The sequence below is a fragment of the Dendropsophus ebraccatus genome, chromosome 4 (assembly GCF_027789765.1).
Source record: "Dendropsophus ebraccatus isolate aDenEbr1 chromosome 4, aDenEbr1.pat, whole genome shotgun sequence".
NCBI lineage: Eukaryota > Metazoa > Chordata > Amphibia > Anura > Hylidae > Dendropsophus > Dendropsophus ebraccatus.
The window spans coordinates 28,075,850-28,094,182 of NC_091457.1; the positions used below are offsets into that span (position 1 = coordinate 28,075,850).

The window sequence follows — 18,333 nt, forward strand, 5'->3', positions numbered from 1 at the left end:
GTGCGTGCACACTACGAAATTGCCGTGTATAACCCACGGTGTATTCCGTCGCTCGGCCCCGCACGCGGCGGTGCACTTTTCCACCCGTGCCATAGACACTATTCTGTGCACGGGTGGATTCCGCGTTCCATCGAAAGAATTGACATGTCAATTCTTTAGACGGAACGCGGAATCCGCCCGAGCACAGAATAGTGTCTATGGCACGGGTGGAAAAGCACGCCGCCGCGTGCGGGGCCGAGCGACGGAATACGCCATGGGTTATACGCGGCAATTCCGTAGTGTGCACGCACCCTTATAGGTCCAACCAAAGCGGAGGTTTATTGCCTGCAAAGGTCCTGTTGCTCCTGGTACTGTGAGAGTAGGTTCAAAGTCAAGTACCACATACTCAAAAATCTTACATGTACGTACCCATATTCAGTGGACAAGATAAGGACTATGCAGGTGCCTCCTAGACTCGCATGTACCACAGGTGTAAGTTATTTTGTCACATTTTTCTATATTCCCGTATTATTTTTTACCGAGGCACCAATCATCTAACAGGGTCCTATAATGTCACTTTGCCCCTTCTTTATCCCCCTGCGTCTCCACATTCTTGTGCCATTTTCCGTGTTATATCTCAGGATTCAGCAGTCGTTTCTGCACATTGCTCTGGTTAAATAAGTTGGACTCTCTTGGCGTTGAGCAGCTTCCCCTTTGATTTGGAGCCAGTTGGACCTGATGCCGACTCTGCCTCATCTCACTCTCTCCAGTCTCGAGAAATCTTTCCAATTCTTATTACTTTTGAACTCTAGGATATTTCTGTCCTGGAAACCTGTCATTCAACGGAGTCTCAAGCCTCCCGCCCAGCCAGGCCCGTGCACTCATGCATGGAGATGATCCTAAACAATTATGTCTGCTCAACCTAAAGTCTGTTTAACGATACCGGCTCTTCCTTGGAACTCGCCGAGTCTTAGAGAAGCTTCTACGGAAACATTCCAGTTACAATGATCTTTTATTGAGCAGAAGTTGAAGTAATGATGCCCCCATCCCCCATAATCCCCTTACATCTTAATACAGTTTTTTTTTTTCAATTTTAGAATATATACCGATGACCTCACCGGTTTATGTTTTTAATAGACATTGGGATAGCAATAGGCAGAGTAATGGAATCATGTGTTGTTATTTATGATGAAGTCATTGATGTCTGTATATTTTTATAGACCAGGATAACGTTGCTTTAGTTTGTTCTTAAGCAACTGGTGATCTGGTGATTTGATGATTTGTAGAATAATTACTAGAAATTAGCAAATCTCGAGCTCGGTCCTTCCAAACACGAGCATGCATTTGATTACCAGTGGCTACAGAAGCTGGATGCAGCCGTAAGGATGCCCTGAAAACACGGATGCAGCCATAGTTGCCGCTACCGGTAATCAAATCCCGCACACTCAGGTTCGGGTGATTGTGCTCGAGAATCGATCATCTCTAGTTATGACCTATTATTTCATATAGCAGTATTAATTTTTTTTTTATATTGTGGTATTATAAGGTTGGTGAATTTTTTAGGGCACATGGACTTTATAGAATTGGTTCCCCTACATATATTAGTTGGAGCAGAGAGCAACTAGACTTGATATATTACATGATAGGCCCAGCGTGTAATTCTACATTCCCCTTTTGCAATCAAAATCTATTGCCAGTATATCAGAGTAGGACGCCAATATTAGGTTAATGGAGGTCTGCACCATCAAGTGAATGAAGGAACCATGGCCCATTATTGATTACTAGACACAGCGCCATACTTTTAATAGTGGCTGAGCTGCAATACCAGACACAATCAGAAGTGACAAACAATAGAGGGGACATGGTATTTTTGGCTAATTTGATATTGATGATCTATCCCAATGATTAACCATCAGTCTTGTAGAGTGTGATAACCTTTTTAAACAATCCCTAAGCTCATCTAAAGGTCATATTGCTCCATAGAGCACACGACTCCTTAGTTCTTGTGATTTTTGGGGCATTCCAAACTCAGTTTTTTTGGTACTGTAGTTAGAGCATTGTTTTCTTACGGTTTGTACCACCTTCACTATGCGGACAGATACCCTGACGTCATCTTGATGAATTTGCTGGTGCAGTTCAGCTCCATCAATATAGAGACGACATACTGATTCTTTGGCTGTACAACAGCCCCAAACCATTAAATTTACAACTATTTCATTTCACGTTTGGGAGGAATATTTTATTTGCCAAAAATAACGTTTTTAATTCCAAAGGGCTTTCTGGGAGTACATATTGTTGGCCTTCTCTTACCATAGACTCCTGGGACCTCACCGATCAGCAGAAGTGATGGATCCGCCAATGTTTTCCAAGGTACACTGGTTCAACCGTATATGCGGTTATGCGGGACTGCTCCGATCACACCTTGATGTACCGTGCCATGGGCCACCAGTAAGATGCCCTTGAGCACAAGTGATCTATACAATCCATTGTATATTTCTAGGATACCCCTTTAAGCCCAAAAGCTCAGCCATTTCATTGTAATGGCAGCTTTCCATAGGACCTTTATAAAATATTAATCTTGAGCTCTACCATGTATCCTTCATCATACCAACAGGTCAAAAACGGGACACTCAGCAGGATAGACCACATTGTCTGGATCCACACTATTGAATGTAGAATTGGCCTTGGATCACTGCATAAAGTTGGCCCCACTTCCAATTCTCTCACTGCTGATATAGGAAAATTGATTTGACTCACCAATGTTGGGGCATCTGCTAGACAGATGCTTATTACTGACCACATTATAGGGTTATGACAGCCACTCATGTGCAGGGCATAACCGGAAAGCTATTTTCTTAAGCTTTTGGACCAAATAGTAACGGTAGATTTTATGAGCGGAGTATCTATGGTATATTTAAGTGAGCGTGGCTAGGTATGGGGGAGTGGGGTGAATAGCTGTCAGTTGAATAAACATTCTTCTAACAGCTATGTAAGGTATATGGACACCTTTAGAGGTTCTGGTTTGGATAACTATTACATGGATGATATGTCCTGATCACTGATTCCTCATTGGTGGGAATTCCAACATGAATGACAAAAAGGTCTTATGGCTGGGGGCCAGTACATTCAATGGGCCATGTGTGTAATGCATAGTTGGTTCCTACAAAGATGTCTGACTACACTGTCCTTGAGTACGGAACGTGTGGGAGCTAGTAAGATGGTATTGTTTTTTCTTTTTTTTTTTTACGTTTAAACCCCCCCCCCTTCTTCCCTTCCCTAAATACATAAATTTTCCTTGAAATGTTCATGTTCAACATGAAAAAATGCCTCTGTGTCCTGCTGTACTGGCTTCAAGCACACTGCTCTAGTATAGGCATGAGCCCTTAGGGGCCTATTCCACGGGAGCGATAATCGGCCCTATTCGGCCCGTTTTGGCCGATTATCGCTTGGTGGAATAGTGAAAGTCGGCTGATCGTTTATTTAGGGCCAGACCTAAAATCATCAGTCCCCCACCGCGCATCGCTACGGTGGAATAGCTGGCGTGGCGGGCGACCGGCGATTTGAGAAGCAGCAGCATACATTACCTGGCAGGACTTCTCCTCCGCTCCGTCTTCCCCCTTAGAATAAAGTGTCAAACTGCAACCCTCCACCTTTGGCTTTGGCTGCCCAGGCATGATGGGAATTAAAGTTTTGCAACATCTGGAAGGCCGCGAGTTTTACACCTCTGCCGCAGACATTTTACATGCAATGGTGTTGTATTCCTAAGCTACCGATACATGTTAGGTAGATTTTGTCCAATCTCTCCCAGTCTCGATATACACTTATATTATTGGCTCAGAATGCAAATGTTTAGACTAGCGGAGGACAGGGGAGTAAGCTAATATGAGACTCTTCTGGCAGTGGCTTATCTCCAAGAGAACAAAAAAAAACTGACATGTTGAACTCCAACATGATGGATCCTTCCCACCATGTCATCTGCTATCCCGGATGAGTCAGGTGGCCACCTTAAGTTGCCTTTACGTAGACTGAATGCACGTTCGTAATTGGGGCATGTAAAATGGGAAAGAACAAGACATATCTGATAGGAACTATCAGGAAGAAGACTTTTTTGCCAATTTAAAAATACATATAAAAATGTTGCACATTGACCCATTGCAACCAGTTAGGTTGCTGCTTTAAGGGCCTATGAGTTGGAATTTACCCACTTTTAGTGGAATGTCTGTGTTACCCACCCAAGTAATGATCCGTCTAATACCATAGAATATATGATGGTAATCTACTGCCAATAAATGCTTTGGAGCACTTTCTTTTATTTTTCTCACAGATTTTAACCTACCAGGACTAATCCCATAATTGCCATAATGATAAGATTATTTATGTAAATGCCTGCTATCAGCTGCTGAATTATCTGGAAACCCTTTTAGGGCTTAAAGGGATCTTGTCACACTGACAATGCACTCTAGTCTGCAGGCAGCATGTTGTAGGGCAAGAGGAAGTGAGCAGACTGATATATAGGTTTGTGGCAAAAGATTCAGTTAAATCCATAATATGTTAATCTAAATCTCTGCTGGACCACCCCCTGGACTCCTAAGCTGATAAGGAGCTGAGATTTAGACTAATATATAACCAGTTCTACTGAATCTTTCCCAACTAAACTATATATCAACTTGCTCAGCTCTTCCTGCTCTTTAACATAGTGTCTGTCAGAATTTTCCTTTTAATTGAAATTGTTCCCTTTAAAGGAACTCTTCAGCAGAGAATCTTTCCTTTTGCTCATGGTTTCCCCTTCTTACCTCCAGGTCCCAATCACGTAATTTATATATTTTCCTAAATCTTCAGTCATCTCACAGAAAACATTTAATTAGACATATTATTTTTATCCCACTAGTGGGGGTTAAGGGGTATGTATAGGGGGTGCAGAAGCATTAGTTGATTCTAGGCCCTGCTGATAGTGTGGACCCAAAGTTTAGTCTTTCCCATAACAAGTCACCAGGATTATCATTGAATAAGGTAGGTGGGGTCCTGTTTAGAGTGCATAGTGGGGCCCTGAAGTTTCAAATTACCTTTGTTGCCAGGTAGTAACTTGGGGGGGGGGGGGTTACACAAGATCCTGTGGATAGGTCACCCCTTTAATACCTTGACACTAATGGCAGATGTGTATAAATAGGCTTCTCCCTATAAAAAGAGGGAGAAGCCTATTTATACACATGGGCCATTAGAGGTATTAAAGGGGTGACCTATCCACAGGATCTTGTGTGACCCCCTATACATCCCTTCTAGAATGGAATGATGGGGATAATTTGTATGGGATGTTGTGAAGCATGAACATGTCTGGGCCACACAACTTTTGGGATGTATGGATTGGTCCTGTGAACAAGGGCCATTTTTCTAGCTTTGTAACCTCTTTGGGGGTTTCATGGCCTTAGAATAGGCTTTAGATTTGTAATTTACTTCCATTTAAAAATCTTCCCATACTTATCAGCTGCTGTACGTCATGCAGGAAGTGGCATCCATTCTGACACAGTGCTCTCTGCTGACACCTCTGTCCAGACAGGAACTGTCCAGAGCAGCAGCAAATCCCTATAGAAAACCTTTCCTGTTCCTGACATGGACAGAGGTGGCAGTAAGGAGCACTGTGTCAGACTGGAAAGAACACTTCCTGCAGGACATGCATACATCAGCATATATATAAGTACTGGAAAATTAGTAAATAGAATTACAAATCTTTACAATTTTATGAAACCAGTTGATTTAAAAGAAAAATATTTTCACCAGAGTACTCCTTTAATTATTAAATTGATGGAAGTTTGGCATCTGACCCGTCCAACAATCAGCTTTTTCAAGGGGGGACCACGGGTGTATCATTGTTCACCAAGCAAAGCACCATACATTTTGTAGTGGCAGTACCTGGTATTGCTGCTGGGCTACATGTAGTACCAGGAATGGCCATTACAAAATGTACGGCGCTGTGTCTGGTATTGAAGAGGTCGTAGTGCTTACAAGAGAGACACGACACCTTCAGTCATATGATTGGTGGAGGTGCTGGGAATCAGGCCTCCATTGATCTGATATTTATTGTTTATCCTAAAGGAATTAAAAAATGGACAGTATGGTAGAAAGCAATATATTTTATTATACTTTACAATGACAATACTTTTTGCAGTAGATGGATTTTTATGGCATCCATTGTTACAATGGAGGAAACTGCATAGGTTTCCTTTGCATTTTCAAAAGTTGTCCTCCTGACTTACTTTACCTCTGCATTAGAGATGATCAAGTGTGTTTGGTTTCTTCCAATCCAAAGCGTGCAGTATTTGATTACTGGTGGCTGAAGAAGTTAGATGCAACCCTAGGGAGTCCGGGAAAACTGGCATATTAGATAAGAGCGGCCTAATCCTTTTGTTCTTGGGTAGATAAGCCACTGCTAGAGGAATCTGATACCGCTTTGCCCCCTCTCTCCATACTCAGTCGAACAGAGTGTACATATGTATGGGAGAGAAAGCTGTATGGTTAACGTTAGAATATGGCTATCTGTTCTGGCCCATAATATAGACTGTATCCATGTTTCCCTAGGACTGCATCCAACTTCTTCAGCCACCGATATCCAAATGCTGAATGATGGGAGTCAAGCATGCTTATCTCTAGTAAAATATAAAATCGGATAATTCAGCACCTATCAGATCCTATGGGGTGGAAGGAATTCTGCTTCCTATAACGCTATACAGTTCATGCTTTGGAAACTTGGAATATTAGAAACAGCATTAGCTGGAAGTGCAAAGGAAGAAGATAGGAGGAAAATGATTAGTTCCTATGGAGCGCAGCCAAGGATCACAGAGTACATGGTGTGCAGTGCAGCGGACGGAGTTACCTGGAGAACATTACACTCGGGGAGTGACATTGCATACAAACACAGTAGGGTTGCATTTTAAGGGGATGTTTTCAGTATACAGTATATATATATATATATTTATATGGCGTTTTATATGCATCGTGCTCCCATATGAGGAATACACTCCAGATTCCCCCATAGTGAGACTCCTCCATTCTAACCCTGCACTCCCAGGCTTATGCAGCCAGACATACGGCTCCACTAACTTTCACTGCTGCTGCATTCTTGTCCCCCATTGGCTGAATCTTTCCAGCGACCGGCCTATCCAGCTTCCAGGACGCATGCCGGCCTTAATCTTGGAGTATACTTTTAACTCCTTGCTCACCCCTAGTCCGTCATGTGGATTGCAGGAGGATCTGAAACTGAATGGCCTCAAATATATTATCCTATGATATTATGGGGTTGTGTGATACGATACGTATCAGGGCTCAGCAGTGCTGAGAAATTAAAAGCATGATGGGAGGTGTAGTCCGCTGTGCTGCCAAAGCGTCCTAGAAGGAGGCATTGCTCATTGTATAGGACTGTACAAATGATAGAAAAGCTCTGATTGTTAACATGTGTTCTCATAGACGAAGATCCCTGAAATGGGGTCTGTTTGATGCGGATTAGATACATGGCTATGGATCATCTGTGTCATCTTTACGGTGCGTCGGTGACCACATAACACAAGGACTATAAAAATAAGGAATCCAGTCCATTTCCATGCTTGGTCCTGGGTCCCAATGTACAATCTGTAATAGAGACCCCAAGTTCCATTTATAATACCAGTCTTTAGTGGTAGAGGGGCCTATACACCCTATAGCCAGGACCCTGTTAATGGTCGGTTTGATTTCTCCTTAATTACGTCTCTACTTTCTACCGTGTTTCCCCGAAAATAAGATACCCTCCGAAAATACGACACCCCAGCTACCCTACCCTCTAGTCTAAAGTAAAGCACCCCCCTGGAATAAACTAGGGCACCCCCCAAAGTAAGGACCCCCCCGACTCACCTAATCCCCTTGTGGATCTCCGCACTGCATGCCGCCACCATACATGACCCCATTGCACATCACGCCACTGACCCGCCGCACTTCACGCTGCTGTGAGTATTCCGGGGAGGTCCCGGCCGGGGGAGAGAAATAAAACATTCCCTAAAAATAAGATGTAGTGTGTATTTTTTTGGGAGGGGGGAATATAAGGCACCATCTTATTTTCGGGGAAACACAGTATGTAAACTTGACAAAATTTTTACATAGGGTTAGTAGGGTTTGTGGTGACATACCTAGTAATATTATTAAAGCCTAGGGGATAATACCTAATACTCCTGGTAGTCTAGGGTGGAGTAAGTGTTAATTCTAAATACTGCAATGACCTAGGGTTGTTATGAGGTCATATATGTAGTATCACTGAGGGACTAGGGTGGGGAAAGGGTAAAAGGAAAAATTCATTGTAGTTACGGTGTAATATTAGTTATCAGTGGAGGTAAAGGGCAGTTAACACTTAATATTTCTGAGTATACTATCTGTGGTGGTATGGTTTGGTATTTGGTCCATAGTTATGAGTAATTTCCCTTTATATCTTTAGATTGATTTTCTAATACAAAGCTTAAAACCCGCCACCTCATTTGACAAGCTTGAGTAATAAATATAGTTGCCTGGAGACATCATTGGGACAAGGGTGACTACATATATATTTTTACAGTTCTTACATAAATCCATATGTAAGAAGCTCCCCCTAGTGGTGGCTGCAGGCAGAATGTTTTTTTTCTCATTTGCACTATGGCTTCCTTTACTGACTGTGCAAGATGGGAATGAGGTTCCATAGGCTGCTTGCCTTAATGTAATTATTAGGTATTCAGCAGGAAAAGCATTCCCATCAATCTGGGATCTCCTAATAGCCTTGGTGTGACTGCAAACTCCATAGAATTCTGCCACCGCAGGTTAGGGAGGTTAAAGGATTACCTTTAGCACATGGCAGCAAAAAGCTGGAAGATTTTTGTACATATAAAAAAACTCCAATGCCCATCATTTCTGGACAGCTAAAGCTTTGGCTATTCAGGCATAATGGGAGTTGTAGTTTTGCAGCAGCCGGAGCGCTGCATGTATGACACCTGTGCTGTAGGGGATAAGGCTGGAGCTGGGGTTCAAATGCACTCTATATGGGTGATAAATGCTGGACACTATATAGGAGGCATATATAGTTTGATGTATAAAACATGTGGCTGCACTCTGTATGGGGGTATATAGCTAGATGTGATAAACTACTCGGTTCACATGTGGCTGCCATTGTTCTACCTTTCTCGTTCATCTCCTCATGCCTAGAGAACATGCCACAGAAGAGATCAGGGGCATAACTAGAAATGGCTGGGCCCCATAGCAACCCCCCCCCCCCCCCTCAATCGACCACTATGCCATCAGCCCAGGTTTTGTACACCATATAAATTATAGTACAGTTATATTAAGTGACTCACAGGGGGCGTCTTCTCTGATTGGAGTTGTTTCCTTTTCATTTTCTTCTCCATCCGTCCTGGGCCGTTATGAGAACTTCTCCGAGCCACGAATCCACAGAATCTGCCCGACAGACATATTAGTCTCCTCACTCTGGCCCCATCCTCATCTCTCTACAAACTGCACATCTGTATTGGCCCCTTTACACCCTCGTTTAGTGGATAGCCCTGACAATACGTGACCCCCTTATAGTATATGCCCCTATGTGTATTCCCCCTTACTGTTGCCACCTGTGTTGGCCCCTTATAAATTACCCCGTGTGTGGTCCATCCCCCTTGGTCCATGCCCCCCCTGTATTATCCCCCATAGATGCTCCCCCTGTATTATCCCCCATAGATGGCCCCCTGTTTATCCCCCATAGATGGCTTCCTGTATATCCCCAATAGATGCCCCCCCGTATATCTCCCATAGATTCCCCCCTTGTATATCCCCCATAGATGGCCCCTCTGTATTATCCCCATAGATGGCCCCCTGTATATCCCCCATAGATGTCCCCCTGTATTATCCCCCATAGATGGCCCCTATATATACCCATAGATGGCCCCTGTATATCCCCATTGATGGCTGTATATCCCCATAGATGGCCCCTGTATATCCCCATAGATGGCCCCTGTATATCCCCATTGATGGCCCCTGTATATCCCCATAGATGCCCCCTGTATTATCCCCAATTGATGCCCCCCTTGTAAATCCCCATAGATGGCCCCTGTATATCCCCATAGATGGCCCCTGTATATCCCCATTGATGGCCCCTGTATATCCCCATAGATGCCCCCTGTATTATCCCCAATTGATGCCCCCCTTGTATATCCCCCATAGATGCCCCCCTGTATATCCCCCATAGATGGCCCCCTCTATATCCCCCATAGATGCCCCCTGTATATCCCCCATAGATGCCCCCCTGTATTATCCCCAATAGATGCCCCCCTGTATTATCCCCCATAGATGCTCCCTGTATATGTCCCATAGATGCCCCCCCTGTATTATCCCCAATAGATGCCCCCTGTATATCCCCCATAGATGCCCCCCCTGTATTATCCCCAATAGATGCCCCCTGTATATCCCCCATAGATGCCCCCCTTAAATATCCCCCTTTGCAAAGCATAAAAAAACAAAAACAAAACACAACTCACCTTACTCCACCGTCCGCTGTTTTCTTCCGGGCACAGGTGACGGGATCAGCGTGGCTTAGTGTCCGCCAGGGCAAGTACTTCCGGGGCAGGGAGCATCTCTAACAAGTGCTCCTGTGCCGTGCCGGAAGTACAGGCTGGGGGCGGACGCTGAGCTCACTGGTAACTGTGCTGCTGGGACGGAAATCTTGCACGTCTTGTCCTATCCCGGGCAGCACAGGTACCAGTGAGCTCAGCGTCCGCCCCCAGCCTGTACTTCCGGCACGGCACAGGAGCGCTTGTTAGAGATGCTCCCTGCCCCGGAAGTACTTGCCCTGGCGGACGCTGAGCCTGTCACCTGTGCTGCCTGGGAACCCCCGGGACATCTCAAACAGCTGCAGCACCCGGGAGACCTGCTCGGCCGCCGGGTGCTGCAGTCTATGTGAGCTCCGGGGGCCTGCGCCACGGGCCCCCTATGCGGCTGGCGGCTGCTACGGTGGTAGTTCCGCCCCTGGAAGAGATCATTTCTGCCTTATCAAAAGACACCAGGAGTGCAGTGATATAGTAGGTGAGTCCATACAATGGTTAGCTTATTATTGTTAGGTTAGAATTCATTAGTTTTTCCTTTGAGGTGCAGTCTGAGGTGTACACTGCTTTCCCTGTATCCTACCTGTAATAGCTGATGAACAGGCTGAAGCTGCATATCCCAAGCGATGCTATTGGTATTGGGCGACACAACTTTTGGGATGTATGGATTGGTCCTGTGAACAAGGGCCATTTTTCTAGCTTTGTAACCTCTTTGGGGGTTTCATGGCCTTAGAATAGGCTTTAGATTTGTAATTTACTTCCATTTAAAAATCTTCCCATACTTATCAGCTGCTGTACGTCATGCAGGAAGTGGCATCCATTCTGACACAGTGCTCTCTGCTGACACCTCTGTCCAGACAGGAACTGTCCAGAGCAGCAGCAAATCCCTATAGAAAACCTTTCCTGTTCCTGACATGGACAGAGGTGGCAGTAAAGAGCACTGTGTCAGACTGGAAAGAACACTTCCTGCAGGACATGCATACATCAGCATATAAGTACTGGAAAATTAGTAAATAGAATTACAAATCTTTACAATTTTATGAAACCAGTTGATTTAAAAGAAAAATATTTTCACCAGAGTACTCCTTTAATTATTAAATTGATGGAAGTTTGGCACCTGGCCCGTCCAACAATCAGCTTTTTCAAGGGGGGACCACGGGTGTATCATTGTTCACCAAGCAAAGCACCATACATTTTGTAGTGGCAGTACCTGGTATTGCTGCTGGGCTACATGTAGTACCAGGAATGGCCATTACAAAATGTACGGCGCTGTGTCTGGTATTGAAGAGGTCGTAGTGCTTACAAGAGAGACACGACACCTTCAGTCATATGATTGGTGGAGGTGCTGGGAATCAGGCCTCCATTGATCTGATATTTATTGTTTATCCTAAAGGACCGATATTACCAATAATACCAGTATATAGGAAATATTATCACCATACATATTACCGCCATACTGTTACTAACCAATACCAGTACACAAGGGGCAAATATTACCATATTACCCCCATGTTAGCCCCCTTTTGCTGCCCCCCCCCCCCCCCCCACGGCTGATGTGCGGCGGGGATGTTACTTCCGACACAGCGGGCGCTTGTTATAGACGCTCTCTGTGCCGGAAGTAACATCGGGATGGGGACAGAGCCGGGAAGCCGCACGGCAGCCGAGGACCAGCCTCTTGTGACCGCAAGCAAAACAATGCTTGCGGTCACAAGAGGGAGTCGAAGGGAGGTAGTGCAGTGGCAAGGGGGGGCCTCGCGGGCCCCCCCTTGGTAGCGGCGATGACCGCTGCAACCGTGGTCGCTACGCTACTGGACGTGGCAAAGGTATGAGACGCACACATAGGTAAAGTACATACATTTAGGATGTATAGATAGATAGGTATGAGATGCATAGAGATGTACAGATATATGTGGGATAGGTATGATATGCATAGATACAGTAATACTGTATACATTCATAAGAGATGTAAAGATATTCATAGGAGATGTAAAGATAGATATGTGATAGGAAGGAGATGTATAGTTAGACACAGTATATACATATGAGATGCATAAACAGATATGGGATAGGTAGACAGACATATAAGAGATAAATAATTCCATAGAACTGTGTGTATAGCACATGTTCCATCAGTCATCCCTCATGTTCCCTGATCCTCTGTTCCTTATTATAATGTTACTTTTGCATCTGTTTAACAGATTCCTAATATTGTACCCATGCAAAACCAAGATGAAACTGTGTGGTCGCAGATGCTTTTACTCCATACTTCTGCCTTTCTATTTCATTAATTACAGTTTATCTATATTATTATTATTATTATTATTATTATTATTATTATTATTATTATTATTATTATCATCAGTTGTATTATAAATCTTTTTAGGGGTCAGAGTGCCATTTTTGTGTTGCCTCCTCTATCTACCTCTAGGGGGAGCTAGTGAGAAGGCTTGAGTAACAAATGTGTGCCCAAATACATAGGGGGCTATTTGATTTCTAGCAGTTTGGGGCGATTTTTCATGTTAATCACTAAAATAGAGGATTTAGAAGAGCTTCTATGGGTTAATCTCCAAAAATTCTGATTTCGGGAGTAATAAAGGTGTACTCCGGAGAATAAATCAGTTATAAAACTTTGTAATGTCTCTTTATTAGAAATTTGATGCTAATTTAGGCTTCCTTTACCATATTTAGTGCAGCCAGCCCAGACATTGGGTTCTCCGTTGCCCCCCTGGCCATGTCAGGAATTATGTTGATTCCTGAAAAACCACAATTTTGGTCAGTAACAAACTAGTGACCCAGTCGCCCACCTGCTAAAGTAAAGGGGTCTGTTTAATAAAAGAAGAAGGCAAGAGGCGGCACTCCAAACTTAAAGTGAACAAAACGTGGATTAAGTTTATTCACCCAGTATGCAACGTTTCAATCTACTCGATGAGATCTTTGTCATGCTTGACAAAGATCTCATCGAGTAGATTGAAACGTTGCATACTGGGTGAATAAACTTAAACCACGTTTTGTTCACTTTAAGTTTGGAGTGCCGCCTCTTGCCTTCTTCTTGAGTTACCTCCGGGACCTGGGTCTGGAACCGTGGGGCAGAGCACCCTACCTGAGCCTTGAGCCGCGCAGTGCCGTTTAGCAACTCTACATATTGTGGGGTCTGTTTAATAGATATTCATGTGCAAACCTGGTTCCCATTGAGGTGCCTCTACTTATTACATAAGCTTACAGATCCCTATGAATGTTTTGTTCCTTCTTCTGCTTGGACCCACTAAATGGAAGGTCTTGGAGCTTGATAGACGTCACAGAGTTCATTGGTCCTGACCATTAGTCTGCATGACGCTCAGATGTTTCTGCCGATAGCCCTGTCTACTTCGTTCCCACAATGTCAGCTTAGCACACAGAAGCAAAGACTTCACCTTATAGGACCCCTTCGAGTATGACACGTGGATACTTTATTCTTTAGTGGATTTTCGACGCTCTACTTATACCGTTGATAATGATTGGACTTAAGACTTCCAAGCCACCAGGGTCCTTACAGTCATTGCGTTTCCATTGTTTGCAGTTGTTCCGATGTCTCTAAATCATGGCTATTGAGCTGGTTTCCCTCATTGCACCAGTGCTATTTAGTAGCGTGTCTACTGTCGCCTATTATGTACAAAATCTGTTTTTTCCTGGAAGACTTATTAAATAGGACTTGGCTCTTTCGCACCTCTGGAAAATTGTCTGCAGACGCCCATGTCTCTAGTCGCTGCCTGGTTATATGCAGGGTGGTAGAGGACTTGTGTTTTTTACATTTTCCCTGGAGCTTGTCTATATTTAACTGTTCCTGTATGTATGAGATTACTGCTTTCCTGCCCATATGATGGGATCCAGCCCAACTCCAGATCAGGTGTACTGTAGGCCGCCATCTGGATGAAGGCTGCACACATGTCCATCATATATGGCCGTTCTGCTATACTGTACCACATTTATAACAATTTAGCAATAGAGAATGTACATACCCTGTTTCTCCGAAAATAAAACAGGGTCTTATATTATTTTTTTCTGAAAAAAGGGCTAGGGCTTATTTTGGGGGTAATTCTTATTTTCAGAGAAACACAGTATACCCCTATTACAGCCCCACTCTGTACAGTAGTTAGCCGCCATACTGTATGTCCCACTGTTGTTAGGCTCCTATACTATAAGTTCCACTGTAGTCAGGCCTCCATACTATATACCTCCCTCCTACTATGTAGTTCTTCCCCCCATACTGTATACCTCCCAGCTCCCTCTGTTGTTCTTCCCCCATACTGTATACATCTCCCTTCTGCAGGTAGTCCCCATACTTTCTACCTCCCCCCTCTGTATTTATTCCGCCATACTGTATACCCCCCTCTTTAATTGTTCCCCCATACTCTATACCTCCCCCCCTACAGGTAGTCCGCTTACTTTATACCTCTCCCTCTGTAGTTGTTCCCCCATACTGTATACCCCCCTCTTTAATTGTTCCCCCATACTCTATACTTCCCCTCTACAGGTAGTCCCCTTACTTTATACCTCTTCCTCTGTAGTTGTTCCCCTATACTGTATACATCCTCCCGCTGCAGTATGGCTCTCCATACTGTATACCCCTCCCCCCTCTGTAGTTGTTCCCCCATATTGTGTACCTCCCCTGTCTGCAATAAGGCTTCCCCCATACTGTATACATTGTGCCTCTGCAGGTAGTTCCTCTACTGTATACCTCCCTCTGTAGTTGTCCCCCTATACTGAATACCTCTCCTTCTGCAGGTAGTCCCTCCCCCCTCTGTAGTTGGCCTACATACCCTCTTTTCCCCTATATTTAATGTCCCCTCCTGCCTCCCCTGCAGCTTGTGTTCAGCAGGTGGGGGAGCGGAGCATAACAAGTCTGGCACTGATTGGCTGATGCTCAGCCACCCAGTGTCAGGGATCTGGTCAGCTGACTATACCTGGGGCTTATTTTTGGAGTAGGGCTTGTATTTCAGGCCTACTTCAAAAAGTCAGCAAAATGGAGTTAGGCCTTACGTGGTTTTCTCACTGCTCCAATGTAGTATACTCTATGTTTGTGTTACACAACATTTTTAGCGTTAAAGGAAGCTAAGTGGATTGATATACATGTTTGTAGGAAAGATTAGCTGTCAATCACTGAAGAGGCCCGTCCACTTGACTCCTAAATTTAGAATAAAAAGATGTTTAGATGAGTAAATTACAGGTTATACTGAGTCTCTCTCCACAGAAACACACATAAATCTGCTCAGCGTTTACTCCTCTATAACATGCTGCCATTTTCACTGACATTGACGAGTTCCCTTTAAGCTAGAATTTTTATGCTTTTTGATAATGGAAAAATAATTCACAGCTGGGCCAGTGTAATACTAAGCAGGTGCGGACCTAATTCCAGTTGATAGATAACTGTTACACAGGAAGAAAATATACTTCCTTAACTTTCTATAAAAAAAATTTATTGATTTGCTTGAAAAGAATGAAGAAGCTGCAACTCGATAGCGTCTCTCATCCCCACAACTATTATCTAGAGGGATTTTAATTCTGTCTCGTTTCCCCCCACAGCATTTCTCAGAAGCTCTCGATGAATTTTCCAATGACCTATTTAATAGTTTCTTCGATGATCCTCCTCTCCTGGATCGAGATTCCTTACTGGATATGGAGGTTGAAAGTCCTACTCCACCCATACAGGCCGAGCATAGCTACTCACTGAGTGAGGACTCCGCACCGCAAAGTCCTGCCCTTACCATCAAAGAGGAAGATGAAGACAGTCCAAGTGGTAGGTCCTCTCATGCCCTAATAAGTGATGTATTGATCTATAGTGATCAGTAGATTTCGTGTTTTTTTGTGAGGGGGTCGCTTCACGCATGACAAATTTTTTATGGAAAAATCTAGTTTTGCCAACAATTGCATTAAATCTTTTATATTGTTTCATACAACTTCAGTCCATGTGATAACCAGTTTGGTTCCTAACATATTTGTAAATCAATCAATTTATCAAAAATTGAGGGTTTTCACTTTCCTGCAAACTGCTGTCCACCGCCTGTTGTTAGGCTCAGTCTGTCTTAGCATGTGCCATGTGCAGAAGAGAGGGAAAGCCTGAGCTATGTTCCTGCAAGCTCAGTCAGCCTGCCTGATGAGGATGATCCACTCTGGTCCTGAAACATAAATCAAGGCTACCCTCTCATTTTCCACCACCCATAAAGCTCATTGTACCTAGTGCTCGATTTCCACAGTGCCGCAGTGTAATTTACATAGCACCTTACAAACCCAGTGCAGTAGTAACCCCTTCTCTCTCCAGTCTCCACATACCATTACAGTACTGTACTATGTAAGTCATCAGCATAGCACAGCCTATTCAGTCCAAAGCATTTTCACCGCCACTATGGCATAACAGAGATGTTTTGTCTTGTAATTGGCCAAAGGAGTAAGGAATAATAAGTCCCTGTGTGAGTGCTGAGAGCAAACAGCCCAGCTCTAGACACACACCCTAGTGAAACCTTCTTTCCTCCAGACATAGAGGACGCCCCCTTGTCATGGTTACAGGCCTAGGAGTAAAAAAAAATCATTAGAAAGATCTATGTACTGTTCATACATATACTTGTACATTGTAATCAAATTACCCCTAAGACGTCTTTTTTTTTAACTCCACCTAACCGGTCTTGTATTTGATACAGAACCTGGCAGTGCAGTCTGGGCCTTGGAGCATGAACTCTGCTCTTTACTGGTGAAACAGGAGCAAAGTCTTATGTCACAAGTTGAGCCTGTACATCCGAGTGTGCCTCTGGAGCAAGCCCCTGGTACAGGAGTACTACAGAATGAGGAGGTATGGATGCAAGTAACTTATATGATCAGTAACAAGGTACATGCTAAGGTGTTATGCCGCAGGTTGGCGCTTGGTGTTTTGTAGCTGGAACACTTGTCACGGTGGCCAGAAGTGGTGATACCCAACCCCACACACGGGGACTGGCACTTTTAGTTGTGAACTTCAGTGCAATACAGTTAATAGAACTCAGAACTTGACAGGTGCTGGTGACAGTACTGCGTGAGGTAGTGACTAAGAAGGTAGTGAGTAGAAATAGAGGTGTAGCTTGACTTGACTTGAGAAAGTACAGGGACTGTCTTGGGGGCCTTGTCCAAGGTAGAAGTGTACTCTGCCAGGATTTGTGTTAAGAATAGTACTTAGTGTGAGAGAGAATACTCGTACTCACGTATACAACAGAGCGCCTTCTGCCCAACCAGATCAGAGAGTGCCAGGTTGGGTAGTACTAGCCCCAGGCCTATACAACCGGAGCGTAGCAGACTACTCGAGACCTCCCAAGATAACTGTGCGTGATCAGTAAGATACTTCAGCTTTGGCTTTGTCTTACTGTGGATCAGTCCCTTGACTTCTTTTAGACTGTCCTAAAAAAACTGGAGAAGGATCCCTGGTGTAAAAAAGGTTTTCCCCAGAGGACGGTTACCCCTCCGGTGGGTTTAGTACTGCATCTTTACATGAGTCTCTCTCATAGAAAAATCTTTCTCTCTTGGTCCCTGACAAGGGCTCTAGTCCCTGGGCCAGGCCTGGGTATAACTGCAACAGGAACTCTGTAGCTTGCTTGTTCTTTCTCCCATGAAACAAACAAAAGACAACAGACCTCCCACCAGTAACTAACTAAGCTTATATAGAGCTGACCGGGTCTACCTTCATATTAGAGGAATGTGAGTGGCTGAGAGCTGTGTGGTACCTGCACCTGTGATTGGTTAGAAACAGTGAACATAAAACAGAATAGTTAACCCTTTTCCTTCA

General features: G+C 44.1%; 1 protein-coding gene across 3 annotated transcripts in view; it reads left to right on the forward strand.

Annotated features, from left to right (window-relative positions):
• CREB3L1 (cAMP responsive element binding protein 3 like 1) overlaps nucleotides 1–18,333 on the forward strand; it is a 46,904-nt gene that overhangs the window by 15,994 nt on the left and 12,577 nt on the right. For all 3 annotated transcript variants that reach the window (XM_069968219.1, XM_069968220.1, XM_069968221.1), the window contains exons 2-3: nucleotides 16,110–16,323; nucleotides 17,222–17,370. In XM_069968219.1, the coding sequence (XP_069824320.1) occupies nucleotides 16,110–16,323; nucleotides 17,222–17,370 (363 nt within the window). The remainder of the gene's footprint in view (nucleotides 1–16,109; nucleotides 16,324–17,221; nucleotides 17,371–18,333) is intronic.